The 14,372-nt window shown below is 34.7% G+C and overlaps 1 protein-coding gene across 1 annotated transcript in view; it reads right to left on the bottom strand.

The window, feature by feature from the left end:
* Positions 1-14,372, bottom strand: part of KYNU (kynureninase) — a 121,182-nt gene that overhangs the window by 24,251 nt on the left and 82,559 nt on the right. Inside the window, exon 10 of the mRNA XM_004423854.3 lies at positions 14,231-14,304. Coding sequence (XP_004423911.1) covers positions 14,231-14,304 — 74 coding nt within the window. The remainder of the gene's footprint in view (positions 1-14,230; positions 14,305-14,372) is intronic.

The raw sequence follows: 14,372 nt of genomic DNA, 5'->3' as shown, positions 1-14,372 counted from the left end.
ATTGAGAGAGAAAATGGAGTCAAACTTAGATGTTTGATATTAAAGAATACCTAAGGAAGACAGAGTTGCTGACATATAACATTAGGAGTGAGACATTGAGTGGATTGGAACCCTGAGAGAAATGAAACCAGAGACTCAGGAAAAGAAGTTTCAGTTTCATCAACATAAACATTGAAGTTATTAAAGGAAAGAAAGTAGAGTAAGAGAAACAGAAGAAAGAAAATCACATCTCTTTATAGAGGCTATTTATACTATAATTCCCTAACAATTGGTAGTAAATGGGGTCAGAATACTCCACAGCAGGAAGATACTATGATTTTCTGTATAACATGACACTAAAATCTAACATCTAGATGTGACAGTGATGTCACTGAATTCAGTGATCAAAGCAATTACTTGAAGAAAATATTAGTCAAATTTACTCAACATATCATAGATACAAACTCTCTTACAGTTTTCTGCCATGTAGCCATAAAAAAGGTGGGGGGAGATATTCCATGTTGTATGTGCTTTGAAGTCCTGGGGCCAGTAGTAGTTAATTGTTTCAACTGTCGCTGATAATTCACGTGATGTGTTTCTTCCTTTGTATCTCTATTCTGATATAAAGTATTAATAATTACCATGTTCTTTTAATTATTGGTGGTATCTGTCTTCAGTCTTAATGAAATTCTGAATGTTATTTCTTCTGGAAATAATTGCAACTTTGTAAAATTAATTGCTCTACACTTTTACATGATAAAATTTAATCATTTAAATGCAATATTATAACAAAAGAATGGCATTTTTAGTTTATTAAAATTTATTTTTACCCATAACCCCCGGTGAAGTATAACAAGTCTTGGGATCTCTTCTTTAATGTCTGACATTTTTCAGGTTATTCTGGATATTTTCATAAAAAAAAAAAATCAATGATATATTTTTTAATATAAGAGCCCATACTAATGTAACTCTTACCATAACTAAATTACTCTTTTAAAAAACATTGTTAATTTAAATAAAATAATAAAAGAAAAAAGAATTCTATTTACTAAAATGTTAAAGAGATAGTCTTTTCCCTATATTTTCTCTCAATTGATAGAAAGTGAACAATGTGAACCCAAGTGATTGACTCTTCAAATATTTAGCAAAGGTCTTATAAAAATAGTCAAACAAGTTTAATTTAGGGATGCATGAGTTTTTCCTGATTTAGGTTTTTGTTCTAATTTTGGGAGCAACAAAGACAAATGTTAATTGAGCTTTCATTATGAGCCAGATACTGTTCTAAGTAATCACTTAATCTTCAAAATAATCCTATGAAATAGGTACTATTACTAGCCTCATTGTACAGATGAGAAAATTGAGGTTCCAAGACACTTGATAAATAGTCTAAGATAACACAGTTATTAGTCATTGAAGCCCAAATGTAGATATCGACCATTATGACCAAGGATATTCACAAACAAATGCAAAATCACCTGGGACAGATTTTTAAAAAATGAATCAGAGATTCCCCAGATTGCTTAAATACTGCACTTAGGATTCTGAGCTGGCAGAATGCCAGGCTAGATGACAGCCACATTCTGTTTATACACAATGCTTTTATTTTCCCCATGAAAAATTATTCTTTTGACTTTCTCTGTTCTTTCATAATCTCTGTAGTTAGTTCCTCTTCTTCAAAATGCACGGACCTAGGCATCTAATTTAGTGAACTTGGGCAAGCATATCACTCATATATTACACTTTGAAGTCATTACAAGTGGAATGGGGCTGCTTAAAGTCAAATAAAGAAATGATTATTCCAAAAAAATATTCATTCGAATACAAAATACATCACAAAGAACTTAACGTAAAGTTAAATTCATTTTAAGACCCCACCACTTGGAACATAGGAAAAGTAAAATCAAAATACTAAAGAAATATAATCCAAATGAAATCTTGGCATGAATTCTAAAAAACAAATATTCTAAAGCTAATAAAGTAAAATTAAAAGCCATTAAACTAGTTTATAAGTAGCTGTTATCACAGCAAGCCCATAAATTATTTTACAAACTAAATATGAACAATAACAATTAAGACGCAATTTCATTGTACTTGGAATAGGAATGTGAATTTTTGCCACCAAAAATTAAAAATCAATCAGGGAGTTAATTTACTTAGAATGAAGATATTAACAGAATTTTGAGAGAAAGTATTGGAAGAGATCCAATAAATAATAAAAAGTGAAGATTTTAATATGCTTTGTGTTCTTTGAACATCATAAATTTCCTAAAAGGAGTTTCAAATAAGTACTATCAAATGGAAAGCATCACTTATTATAAAGACATCTTTGAGGCATGATATTCAGATTCAGTAAGAGAAAGCCACCAGGGATCCACTGAATATGATTTTGGATGCAAAGAGTTAGGAAATGAAATATCCAAACTCTCCTTGATCTCCTTAACAAGACTTTAATGGCAGAATCTCCAGTATGAATCCCTAAATATTTCATGCACGGAATTAATTTAACTTATTCTGCAAACCTCTTACCTCTCCTCACCCCATACCTCACCAAAATTAAACAAAACAACTATCCCAGTTTTCTTAGCCTATGTTAAATATGCAGTTGATCATTGGAGCAAAAACCAACGTATGAAGAAATTAGATCACAATCTTTTCTAAGGAAGTACATTTGCATAAAAGACTGCTTTCATAACAGCCTTTAATTTGACAATTTATCACCATACATTTAATAATTTAATTCTATGTTTAGGCATATGAATTGGGAGTAAGTTTCTTTTTTTTTCTTTTCCTTTTCCTCTTCCTCTTCCCCACCCTCCCTCCTACCCCCAAGGACACAACTTAGAACTAAATACAATTGTCTTACTGCTTTCATGCCTTCAAAAAATGTATTGAATCAGACAAACTGTTACAGCATTGCAAAAAATACAGAACATTTGGGGTACAGCGTAATTGTTTATTCTTAAACAAAAATCTGTAATAGCAATTGGGGATAAGTTGGAATGTTTGTCATCTTACATCCTAATGTCCTCTGTAACCTAACCTCAAGTCAAAGTGTATTACTTAAAATCCTCATCAAATAATCATGTTTCACAGAATCAAAAGTTCCACAAAGGTTGTTTTATTCAGAAAGTAATGAGAAATTTATTCATTCAAATAGTTTTTATGTATTCTTAATTTTCATAATAAAAATTTTGGCAGCTGAATTTTAAGAAATACATAAATAGCACCGTTTCAAACTTGAGAAAAGGAAAAAGATGAGAAAGTTATAGCAAGGTCGGTTACAGTTTTGTCTGAACTTACTGTGTTTTATTGTATCCACCTATTGCAAAAAGGTAGAGGGGAAGAGGGTCGCCAAGGTCAATAATATAAGCTATGCCACACAGATTTGCATCAAGTTGGTTTTCATTTCTGAGCTATCCCTACCAGCAATTCACCTTATTCAGATGCTTCATTTCAGTCACTTGAGAATCAGAGTTTAAAAGCTGGAAGGAAGCCTTAGAGATCCCTCAGGCCTAACCATTTTTCCCATGAGAAAACCAAGACCTGGAGAGGTGAAGGGACCTGAATTTGCAGTTTTGTTCCACATAAGTAGTCAATGGCTCCCTTTTGTCTTTATGATAAAATCAAAATTCCTTACTTGGAATGCAAGGACCTCAATGTTCTGGCCCCTGACTATGAAGATGCTGGTAAAACCTCCTGCTTGGAACACCCCACCACTGCCTGGTCCCCTTCAGTCTGACTAAGAGGTAAGAAGATTTCTCCAGTCAGCTCAAATATCACCTCCTCCAACTTCTCTCTACCCTCTCTCTTTCCTTTCGCTGCTCACACTAAACGGTAAGTTCCAGGACAATGGGGACTCATTCCTGTCTGTACCCCCAATGCTTTGCATGCTGCTTTGCCCATAGTAGATGTTCAAGAAATATTATTCAGTTGATAAATGAAATAACTGTATGACAATAACTGCTTAACAATTTAGCATCCCTTTACCCAAACATCAGATTAATCTTTGATTCTCCCTTCATTCTTACCTCTCTAGCCAAACATTTTGCTATGTCCTCTTGATTCAATTTCCTAATAACTCTTAACTCGGTCCTGCTTTCTTCATCCCATTTGCCATTACCATATTTTAGATAGTGAGCAGCTCACTTCTGTATAATTGCAAACATCCCTCAATTGACATCCACGTTTCCGTTCTTGATCTCCTTCAGAGTGCTGCCACCTATCTTTTATAAAAGATCCAGAATCCTACAACTACTCATCACCTCCTCTGCTACTCCCCTGCTTTGAATTGCTGGCACCTCTTGCCTGCTTCCCGTGATGGTTTCCCAGCAGGTTCTCTAAAGTCCACCTTTACCCTCTTACAGCCTATTCCCAATAAAGCCACCTAAGGAATCATTTTAAAAGTTCCTATGTCATGTCACTTTTCTGGCAAAAATGGGTATGGATCCCAAGTCTTTGTATTGCTTTATAAGGGCCTGCATTTTCTGGACCCCTTTATCTCTCTAATTTCATTGCCTAACCTCCAGCTTGCACAATCTCTTCCAGCCATGCCGGCCTCACTGCCGTTCCTCAAACACTCAAGACTATGCTGTCTTAGAGTCTTTGATAAACTACTCCCTCTGCCTGGAACTCTCTTCACCAGATAACTGCTTGGCCTACCCACCCTTCAACTGCTTGACCTCTTTATTCACATTTTATTTTCCCAGTGTGGGCTTTTCTGAATGCCCTTTTAATACTGCGCATTGCCCAGGATCCCACATAGAATATTTCTATACCTACTTTTCCTGTCCTACTTTTCCAATTGTCCATAGGACTTCTCAACTTCAAACATATTATATAATTTGCTCTTTGTTATGTGTATAGTCTGTCTTCCCTGCTGGAATGTAAGCTCTATGAGGGGAGCGATCTTTGCTTTTTGTGTCCATACATCCCAAACACTTTAAAAATTGCCTGGAATATAGTAGATAATAAATATTTCTTTAATGAGTGCACGTGTAGCCCAGGGGCATTATGCAGCTGTGCCTTCAAGGATTATAAGTCAAAATTCTTCCACAATGTTCAGTGAAAATATTAACTTCTTTTCATGAATAATTCTAGACTTTTTTTGCTCTTCCTTTTTGTTTGTTCCAAGCTCTATTCATCTATCATCAGCCAAAGTGTTTCTTCAAGCCTCCACTGACAGTCTTTTCTAGCCAATCAATCAAATTTGGATGACCAAGTGCAAACAAGGATGGGTTTGAGCTTAGTAAAACTCTGCCTTCAGGGAAGTAAGTTTAGTTTGGTAGGATTTGAGCATCGTTTCATGGATACACAAGTCTCCCAGTCAAGTTCTTAGGCCATCCCTCACAGCAGGGCATTAATGTTGCTCAACTACCATGTGGAGTGAGAAGAAAGGCTTGGGAAACAGAAACACAATTGCTACAGTTCCAGCAGATATTGGAATCCAGAAATAACAGTAGTTTCAGCACATATAGGGAAGGTGGAGCTAGTGCATAGGAATAAGAATCAGAGAAGGCAGTAGATATAAACTATCACAAGAGACCAACAAAAAAACAACTAAAAATGTGACAAAGAGCAAAGAGAGTTTAAATCTAGGCAGTTGGTGACCAGCACACTTGTAGCAAAAGCAAAAGTAAAAACCAGCACACACAGTTACATGACAGAACCAGATTCAAAGGTGCTAATGACAAACAAAAATCTTGAAAACTGACAAAATAGGTTGCTTTGGCCTATAAATTGTACATTCATCCCTGATGCCAGCAACCAGTCCCCGAGAATGACTATTATAAGGCTTGACATGTCCATGACATTAGGCAGGTAGAATATTCTCAACTCACTCTTGGCTAGTAAAGAAGATCTCTATCAATTCCTATTTTCTAAAAAAATATTCATGTATTCACATTTGCTCTGCTCTGTTCTAAGTCAATGAATTTAATACTACTCTGGAAAGTAGTTTGAGGAGGTATCACAAAGTTCAATTCCTTTTCCTCCTCTCATTTGCCCATTCATCTGTAAATACTGTTAACATAGAGTGCTTCACTAGGTCCTGTTACATATTCAATTACATCTTCAAATCTTGCTCAACAGGAGGCTTGCTCAAATACATCCAGTGAGCTAACAGTATAAACATAGTTATAAAAAAGCACTTCCTGATATCATGAGTTTTAATTAATGAAAATTGTTTCCTGAAGTTTCAGAATAATATGTTGCCCTTACAAAAGCTAAGTCAATCTTTTCTTAGTGTGAAAGCTTTATTAACAAATAACGCCCTTGAAAATTTTCTACATATACTTTCTTGAAATATACTATGATTTTGAAATATTAATTTATAATCCTTTGAGGTAATATTGATGTTAAAAGCACAAAAACAGAGAAAATGTCTGTTTAGCACTTTAGAAAGAACTATTTGCAATGTGGATTAAAATACTCATGAAGGATTTCATAAGATGTCTGGAGCTAGTTTTCATGGATATATTTGGTCTTTGTAGAAACATATGGAAATGCATATTTAATTTGACAGTATTTTGCAAATCATACCCCCTTCAGAATAACTCGCAAAGTAGAAATGCTTCCATATGCTAGAAGATGGTTTGTCTCTTATGCTGAGAGTACAGAAAGAGCCATATATTCAAGAACAAAATTTTTAAAAATATTTTCTTGGGCATTGTGGATTACGAAAGTAAAGAAAGAGCAAAAGGACAATGTCCCTGTACTCAAAGAAATTTAGAATTAATTTATAATCAGTTTTTCAAGCAATCACATTGGACATGCAAAGATGAATTCACAAAGATCACAGGCCCCTTAAAAAAAAGAAGAGCCAAATGGCCATTTTCTGCCTAAGTTGCCACGGCTTGTGCCAAGTCTTCTGAGACCTTGACCAAAGCTGATTAGAGCAGGGATTATATGGGAATCAAGGCAAGCTATGTATACGTGAATCGGTCATGATGGAGACAGACCTCAACTCTAGAGGGAAGGATAAATCCCACCCAATCAAATCTTCTCCTCTGGAGTAAAAACAGGTGAACAAAGAGAAAATGGGCGACAGGAGTTGAGACCTTTGTTCTTAGCCATGTTTTACAAGTATTCTTGTGGTCTGTGAAGTTAGCCTGCCGCAGTCTTGGCAGCACCAGGACCCAGTGAGTCTGTGTGTGATGAGCGTTCCCCACGCTGTCCCGCTCAGCATGTATCATTGCACCATGGCTGTTTCGGCAATCATGAAGAGCCAGAGAGAGAGACATATTTTCTCAACAAGAACAGATACAAGTTTAGCAGTAGCTCTTCATAGTTAATATTAAAAAAAACCCTGCAGATTCCAAAGGTCTGTTTAGGGACAAAACCTGAAATAATTAAAATAAGAGCTGAAGCTCTTTGATGAGTTTTACTTTTTGTGTCTGAAAGGTTCATGGACCTCATCTATCTTCAGAGACACTAGACTGCAATTTTAGAAAAGAAAATAAATTTTGAGGTTTCAAAGGACTTCAATTTTCCCAAATTAATGATTATGTCATCATTATCTGAGAGTAGTGATTTGCAAGCAACAATGGCTTTAATGTATCTTTTTATACTGATAATTACTATTTTGGCTTTCTTTTAAGAGCCAGGATTACTTTATCTCTTGAGTTGAAGAAATCAGATTATTTACTGAACTTATTTTTAACTGTGATCACATCTCAGTGCATAAAGGTTATTTCTATGATGACAGCTTAAATCCAGCACACATAAAAATTATCTGGATGATTTTGCACAGTAAAAATTGTCAAGCCAAGAAGATGAGAGATCCTTTTAGAGTTATTGATCTAAAACAGTTTCTGAATGAAGACAGATGTAGGTTATATGTCATGATTCCATGGATGGGTTTCCTTCAATTTGTCTTCTCTGGGATGCCTTACAGCGAGGATTTGGTGATTAGGACTTAAAACAGATATAACCCACTCTAGGAGCGTGGTTCTGGGAACTAAGTGAGAGCACAAAGCAAACTTGATTTTACCACTGTTTATAATTTCTAAAATATTGTAGAATAGGGATAAAGAACAATTTTATCATAATAGGTAGACTTTAAAATGTTAAGTCAATAACTCAGATTACATAAAAATTCTAGTGAAGAGTATAAAAAGGAAAAGATCACTTGATATACCCCTTTAAGAAAAGTCATTTAAGTAATTCTTTCTTATTCTTTATACTTCCTTAAATTTGTGAAACTAATCAAGTGAAATCTCTCTCATAGGCAACAATTTCAGCTTTCAAAGTAACAGCGAGTAAATGTGTTCACTTAGTGAACATAGCATGGCATTTTGCAAAGGATTCATCTCTGGAAGCTTTCCCGCTGCCTTGCTTAAGCTTTTCTGAAGCAGCTCTGAGTTAGTCGTCTATGCCTCTACTGCTCCTATGGCTATGTTTGAGAGTTCACCTAGCAATTCCATATTAAAGAGCTGCCTTGTGGCACATATTCCAACCCTGTGTTACCTGTCATTTCAATCATTGATTTGGCTATTGAATGGTATCTCTCCAAATGGATTCTAAGATTTTAAAATCATAGGCCATATCCTATATTTATTCCCATCTATGATAGCTTCTTGTACAAAAATATTTGTTGGTTATATTTAGTCATGTTTCCTTAATAGACTCAGGATCATTCTCTTTACATGATAAAACAATGGGCACCTTAGAAAAGATACTTGTGTCGGAGTAAGATAAAATGGAAGTTTCACCATGTTTAATTCTTGAGATTAGAAAGATATATAGATATGTTAGAAACCCTCATTATTGGATAGCAAATGGAATCCTGGGGAAAGGTCATTTAAAATAAATCCATTTTAAACCAGTAACCACATTGTTATAGTAATTAATGGAGAAAAAATATAAGATTTGATTGAGATGCACTTGAGATGCTCTTGACTTTAAAATTTAAAATTATATAAAAAATTTAACTTATAATTTGACAAAATTTAGATTAAAATTATAACATGCTAATTACTAAAAAGAATAAATAATAAATCAAGTGTTGATTTTTTGGTGTATTTTGACAAATGTGATGATAGCAAAATATAATCTCTTTCAGATTATATTTAACTTTTTCAGCATGACCATAAAAATGATCATTTCTAGAAAAATTTTTGAAGCATTCATCATTTCCTTTAAATCTTTGATATTCAAGTCATTTGCTTTTGAAGTACGGTGTCTAATTTCCTCTGCTTCATCTGTTGATGGTTTTAACTGTGACAGATTCTCATTGTCTGTGATTTTGTGATTCAGCAGCTCTTCAGTATTACTTGCATCGTGAAATCCTGAATCTCCTAAAAAATTTTACTTCACAATCCATTTTCATTATCTGATATTTATAACATTCTATAATCAGCAAGAGACCAAGACTTTTTATATTAATTCATAGAGATAGATGCTAATATTAATTGGGAAAGGGTGATCAGTAAGGGCTACTTTTGTAAGTGGGTAGTTCATTAGTGAATATTTCCTATTGTGATAATCTTTGCTTTCCTACACTACCATGTATCTTTGGGGACTGGGATAACGCTTTGATAATCAGGTACTCTTGCAATTTGCAATCAGGTGGAAATAAGTGCTAAAAAGTAAGCAAATGGTAAAACTGAAAATACAAACTGTTGTCCTCTACAAATGTCTACTGTTGAAATCATGACTGTGGATGAGATACTCCTGGGCATGAGGACCAAAGGTTGAGGCAGGAAGAGAATCAATGAAAAGGCAAAAGAGTAACCTTGTAAAATACAGAAGAGTAATCATATACATTGGAGCAGAAGCAAGAGAAAATGGTACACTGGAAGCTTAGGGCTGTAGGAGGTAAACATTAATGACAAACGGGATGGCCAAGTATGTCTAATATATCTGAGAGGTCAAGAAGTTGTGGCTGAAAAGTCATCCGTGTTAATACTGAACACCTAACTCCACATACAGGCCAAATATGTAGAACAGATGCCCTGGGAGGTCTAGGTCATATTTCAACTAGAGATTCTGGGAAAATTCTCACTGAGAAATCTCTTGATATTGGCCTTTCCCATTTGAAGGCCTCTGAGTCTCTTGAATTCACACACCTTGCTACTGCTACCTACACTCCTTGTTCTCCTTTAACAAGGAGACCTACTACAGGTACTAGACAAAGATATGATAAGTAGTAAGTCAGAAATAATCACTAAGAAACCAAAACAAGGTTTACGTTAGAGATAAGTTTGGGGCTACAGCGTTCTCCAGCATTGCCTGGAGAAGCATGTAGAATCAAATATATCAAGTCAGCATTCTCCAGAACAGATGTGCATTAGATGATCTCCCCATATAATATTCATTGTACACTCGGGCAAAGCATGGCATAAGCTTATAATTTTTGAAGTTCTTTTGCTAAATTTTCTTGATGCTTATTTTTATCCTTTGTTAGATTTTCCTGAATATTGTTTGATGTGTCTTCTTTCTTTTAAGTTGCCAAATAATAATAATAATTTCTGAGTTCTAAAATTTGCCTTAACCATGCACTAAAGTCAGCCAGCCTCTTCAGCTGGTTCTTCTTAATCTGCCAATTACTTATCACAATAAAGGAGATGACTCAAACCCTTAATAAAACCTGTAAAATGTCATCTCTATTTAAAGCCTTCAATCAAACTCCTCTAGCTGCTTATGGAAATGTGTTGGCATGATTTGAAATTCCAGAATTTTCATCAAAATTATCAGTAGACCCCATTCTTGGCCACTCAGAAAACTTCAACAACAACAACAAAAAACCCCAGGGGAAATGAGTATCTCAAGAGGTCTAATACATGAAAGCATTTGGAGGTTTGTTAACGCCACCATGGAAAGTGAGGAACAGCAGTTTTCTAGCATGTATGATTTCACTGGACAGGGTAAAAAAATAAGTGATAGAAGAAACCTTAATAGCTCAAATAATCTCTCCTGTTTTCATGCTAGAGTTTCTCTAAAAAGGGGGGGCATCTTGAATTGCAGTCTATGGGCTCTTATAGAAGAATCTTTTTATGGGCTTCAGATACCGTTGAATCCCCTAAAATCAAAAGGTTAAGTATTGATCTAAAGTATGTCAGAAAAGACATTTATAAAGTTAAAAAGAAAAATTCAAGGTATTTAAGTACTCTTTTTAGTGATACAGTTCTGATTGCCAAATTCTTACAATTAAAAGTATTTCCCTTCATATCTCAGAGCAATAATTATTAACTTTGTAGACTAAATTCAAGTCAGCCCCAAGGGGAAAAAAACACAAGATGACATTTATTCACAACCAGCCCTAATTTAGTATAATTCTTAGCTACAGACAAGGTTTAGAATATTACACTGGGATGGGAAAAGATGACGATAAACTAGAAAATGGTCAAATTCTAGTTGACAATAACAGCTTGAGTTATGATGCTTAATGCAGTGGATTGACTCTGGTCTCTACTCATTCTCTTTATTGGCAAAGGGTTCTTGGAAAAAGTCTTAGGTCATCAGTTTTGAACAATGGCGAAAATGTCTCTTTAAACAAAAAAAGAAAGCGAAATTTCTTGCTACAGATGTAATTTACCAGTTGCTAATGGAAACCTCACATGAAAGATATTTCAAAATTATATACTGAATATTAAAGTTTTAGAATGCAGGGTTACATATCCTGGAATCCACTCTCTATGCCAGGTGGGCCAACCACTCCCATAATGCCTTTCTTCCTCAGCCTGGATGAACATTTATGCATTCTGATTAACCATGCATCTAGAAAGCCCCACACCTTAAATTCCACCTTCATCCTGTTCTACATCTTTATCAAAGGATTTGACTACACCATTGCACTATAAATATATAAACAAATAATATAAAAGAAAAAATAACTTAAATATATATACTTTAAAAATACTTGATAAAGAATGAATGACTGGACCAGGAAAAGAAATGTTATTTGGATACCATTTAGTTGAAATAACATGTTTGGCCACCAGATGTCACCCTTTTTTAAGCAACAAAGTTGACTTCACAAAGTTGGCAACATCAACAGCAGTTTACGTTCCACTACAGGGTAGAAGGTGGCAACACTGGAATTAGTCACTCTGCCATCACATAGAAAGAAGGTTTAACGACAAAAAAACAGCAACCAGGGTTTCTCCTAAGGAGGGCTTCATGAGTCAAGCCTGATTTGAGTTTTGTTAGTCTCCAAAGCCAGACAGTTAAAATGCAACAATTAATAACATATAATTTTTAAAAATTTAAAAGCGTGGCTCTGATACAAATATAAAAGGAACACACATAAAGATCTCATTCAGCTCATTAACTAGTGAGGGAACTAGTAAGATGGTAAAGCCAGTACAAGAGAGAATTCAGGAATGGAGACTTACACAGTCTGTCAAAGGCCGGATCAAATGAACTTGGTGATAGATACAAATCTGTTTAACATCCTAAAGGTCACAAACCATAACCTTTGGGGTTATGTTTCCTGTTGAGAGAAATGATCTCTACGCCTACAAGTTAACTCGCAGCTTGACAGGGAGGCAAGGAAGATATAATAAATCACATTCACAGTAATATTTAAGGGGCTGTGCCTAGCGCTGTCCATGCATCATCCCCTTTATTCTCACAATAATTGCCTATGAGGTGATGCTGGTGTTATCTTTGTTTAGATGCTTGAACACTGAGAGGTCAAGGAACATTCTTCAGGTTATGGACCAGCAGTGATCAAGCTGGAGTGTGAATCTGGTCTGTCTAGATGGTCTTCCTCCTGGGAACACAGACTTACTAATCACTTACTGTGTCGAGAGGATGTTGAGATTCCACGAGATGGGGCACATGTAAGCACAGTACAACACTTGTGCCCTCTTCTGTTCCTCATCCATGAAGGGTAATTAATGGTGAAAGAAATATCAAGTGCAATAGACATATGCTGTAAGATCAGAGTTCAACTGCTAACACTTGCATTCTCAAGAATTTGTGTAGATTACTACCACACCCCCTGCCACCCCACCTGCTTGCCCTTTGGGTTGATTTAATACATCAGATCTTCTATTACAATTTAATAAGTGGAGAGTGGAAAATGGTCAGGGTGGTGAGTCTTCACACAAAAGCAAGCAATATCTTATATACTGTCTATATGAAAAACAATTATGCTAGGTAAAATGTCATCAATGGGGTTTGCTGAAAATGAAAAAAAGCCTTTTTAAAACATGGATGGTATTCTTATATAATACATGCTTTATATTCTTTTCAGAGAATTTGGGACATGGAGAGAAATCTGATGTACTGACAATATATTCAAGGAAGATGTCTGCCTGACAAAATACCTGTGTAAAGAAAATGCTCTATTTAATTTTAAAATCTGAAGAAATTTTAGACGTGATTAAATGAACTATAGAAAATCATCTTAAATTTCTAGGATTTATATGCCTCGAATCTCAGAAATGTGAGGTGCTCCAAGCTCTATTATCAATTCATCTTCAATTCTTGTAAAGATTATACCAGTGGCTGAGAAGATTCAGAAAATTAATCAAACATTATTATTACCTATTAGAAGTCTAGACAGTCTCCTCATCACACATATTCTGACACAACTACGAAAGGGTTTTTTTTCCTGAATATTATTTCTTTATCTCCACACCAGATAAAAATAAAAGGAACACTTATGAGTTCCCAAGTCAAATAAAAATGTATAAATTTGTTGGTGTATCATATTTGCATTTACACTTGCTCTAAAAAATGAGGAAAGTTATATAAAATAGAAAAGTATTGCTTTTTATGTAGTCAGTCTGTTGTTCAGTGTTCAGCTTCCTCAGTTTTCATGGATTATAAAATCTTTTAGGACAGAAGATATTCCTTACGAGACTATCATATAATATTTCTGGCTTTAAAGGTAGATGTAATTTTAATAATAACATACCACATTTAAGGCTTTATTAGGCATAGCTATGGTTGCCTTTGATTTATTCATCAATGTGAGGAATCTGAAATTTTCTAAAGTCTAATTTTTGAAAAAAAAATTAAGTAGTTCCTTTGCATTTAACTATCTGCTTTACATGATTACAGTGACTCATTTTTAGCACTGAAGCTTCCCTTTTTGTGATTAAATTTCTTGTTCAACCCATTGAACTCTTTGGAAAGCATTTATTTCTGATAAAGCATATCATTGTTAATAGAGTAGTAAAATAATTATAATCAATCCAGATTCTTATTGGATAGCATCTTAAAGAACTAATGTAAATTTAGCATTTTATTAATGCAAATTAAGGTATTCATCACCCAAGAAGAATCTGAAGATGGTACTTACGCAGGTTTAATTGTATAGGCATGCTTTTCATGGATAAAGGCACCAGCAAGACCTCCTGCTCCTGCATTTAAATACTGGATTGAAAATAAATTACATTGTATAGGTTTACCTGAATATATGACAAAAACAAACAATGTAATCA

Source organism: Ceratotherium simum, chromosome 9 (genome assembly GCF_057802395.1).
Source record: "Ceratotherium simum simum isolate JZ-2026a chromosome 9, ASM5780239v1, whole genome shotgun sequence".
NCBI classification, from domain to species: Eukaryota; Metazoa; Chordata; class Mammalia; order Perissodactyla; family Rhinocerotidae; genus Ceratotherium; species Ceratotherium simum.
This window is presented reverse-complemented; position numbering and strand designations above follow the sequence as displayed.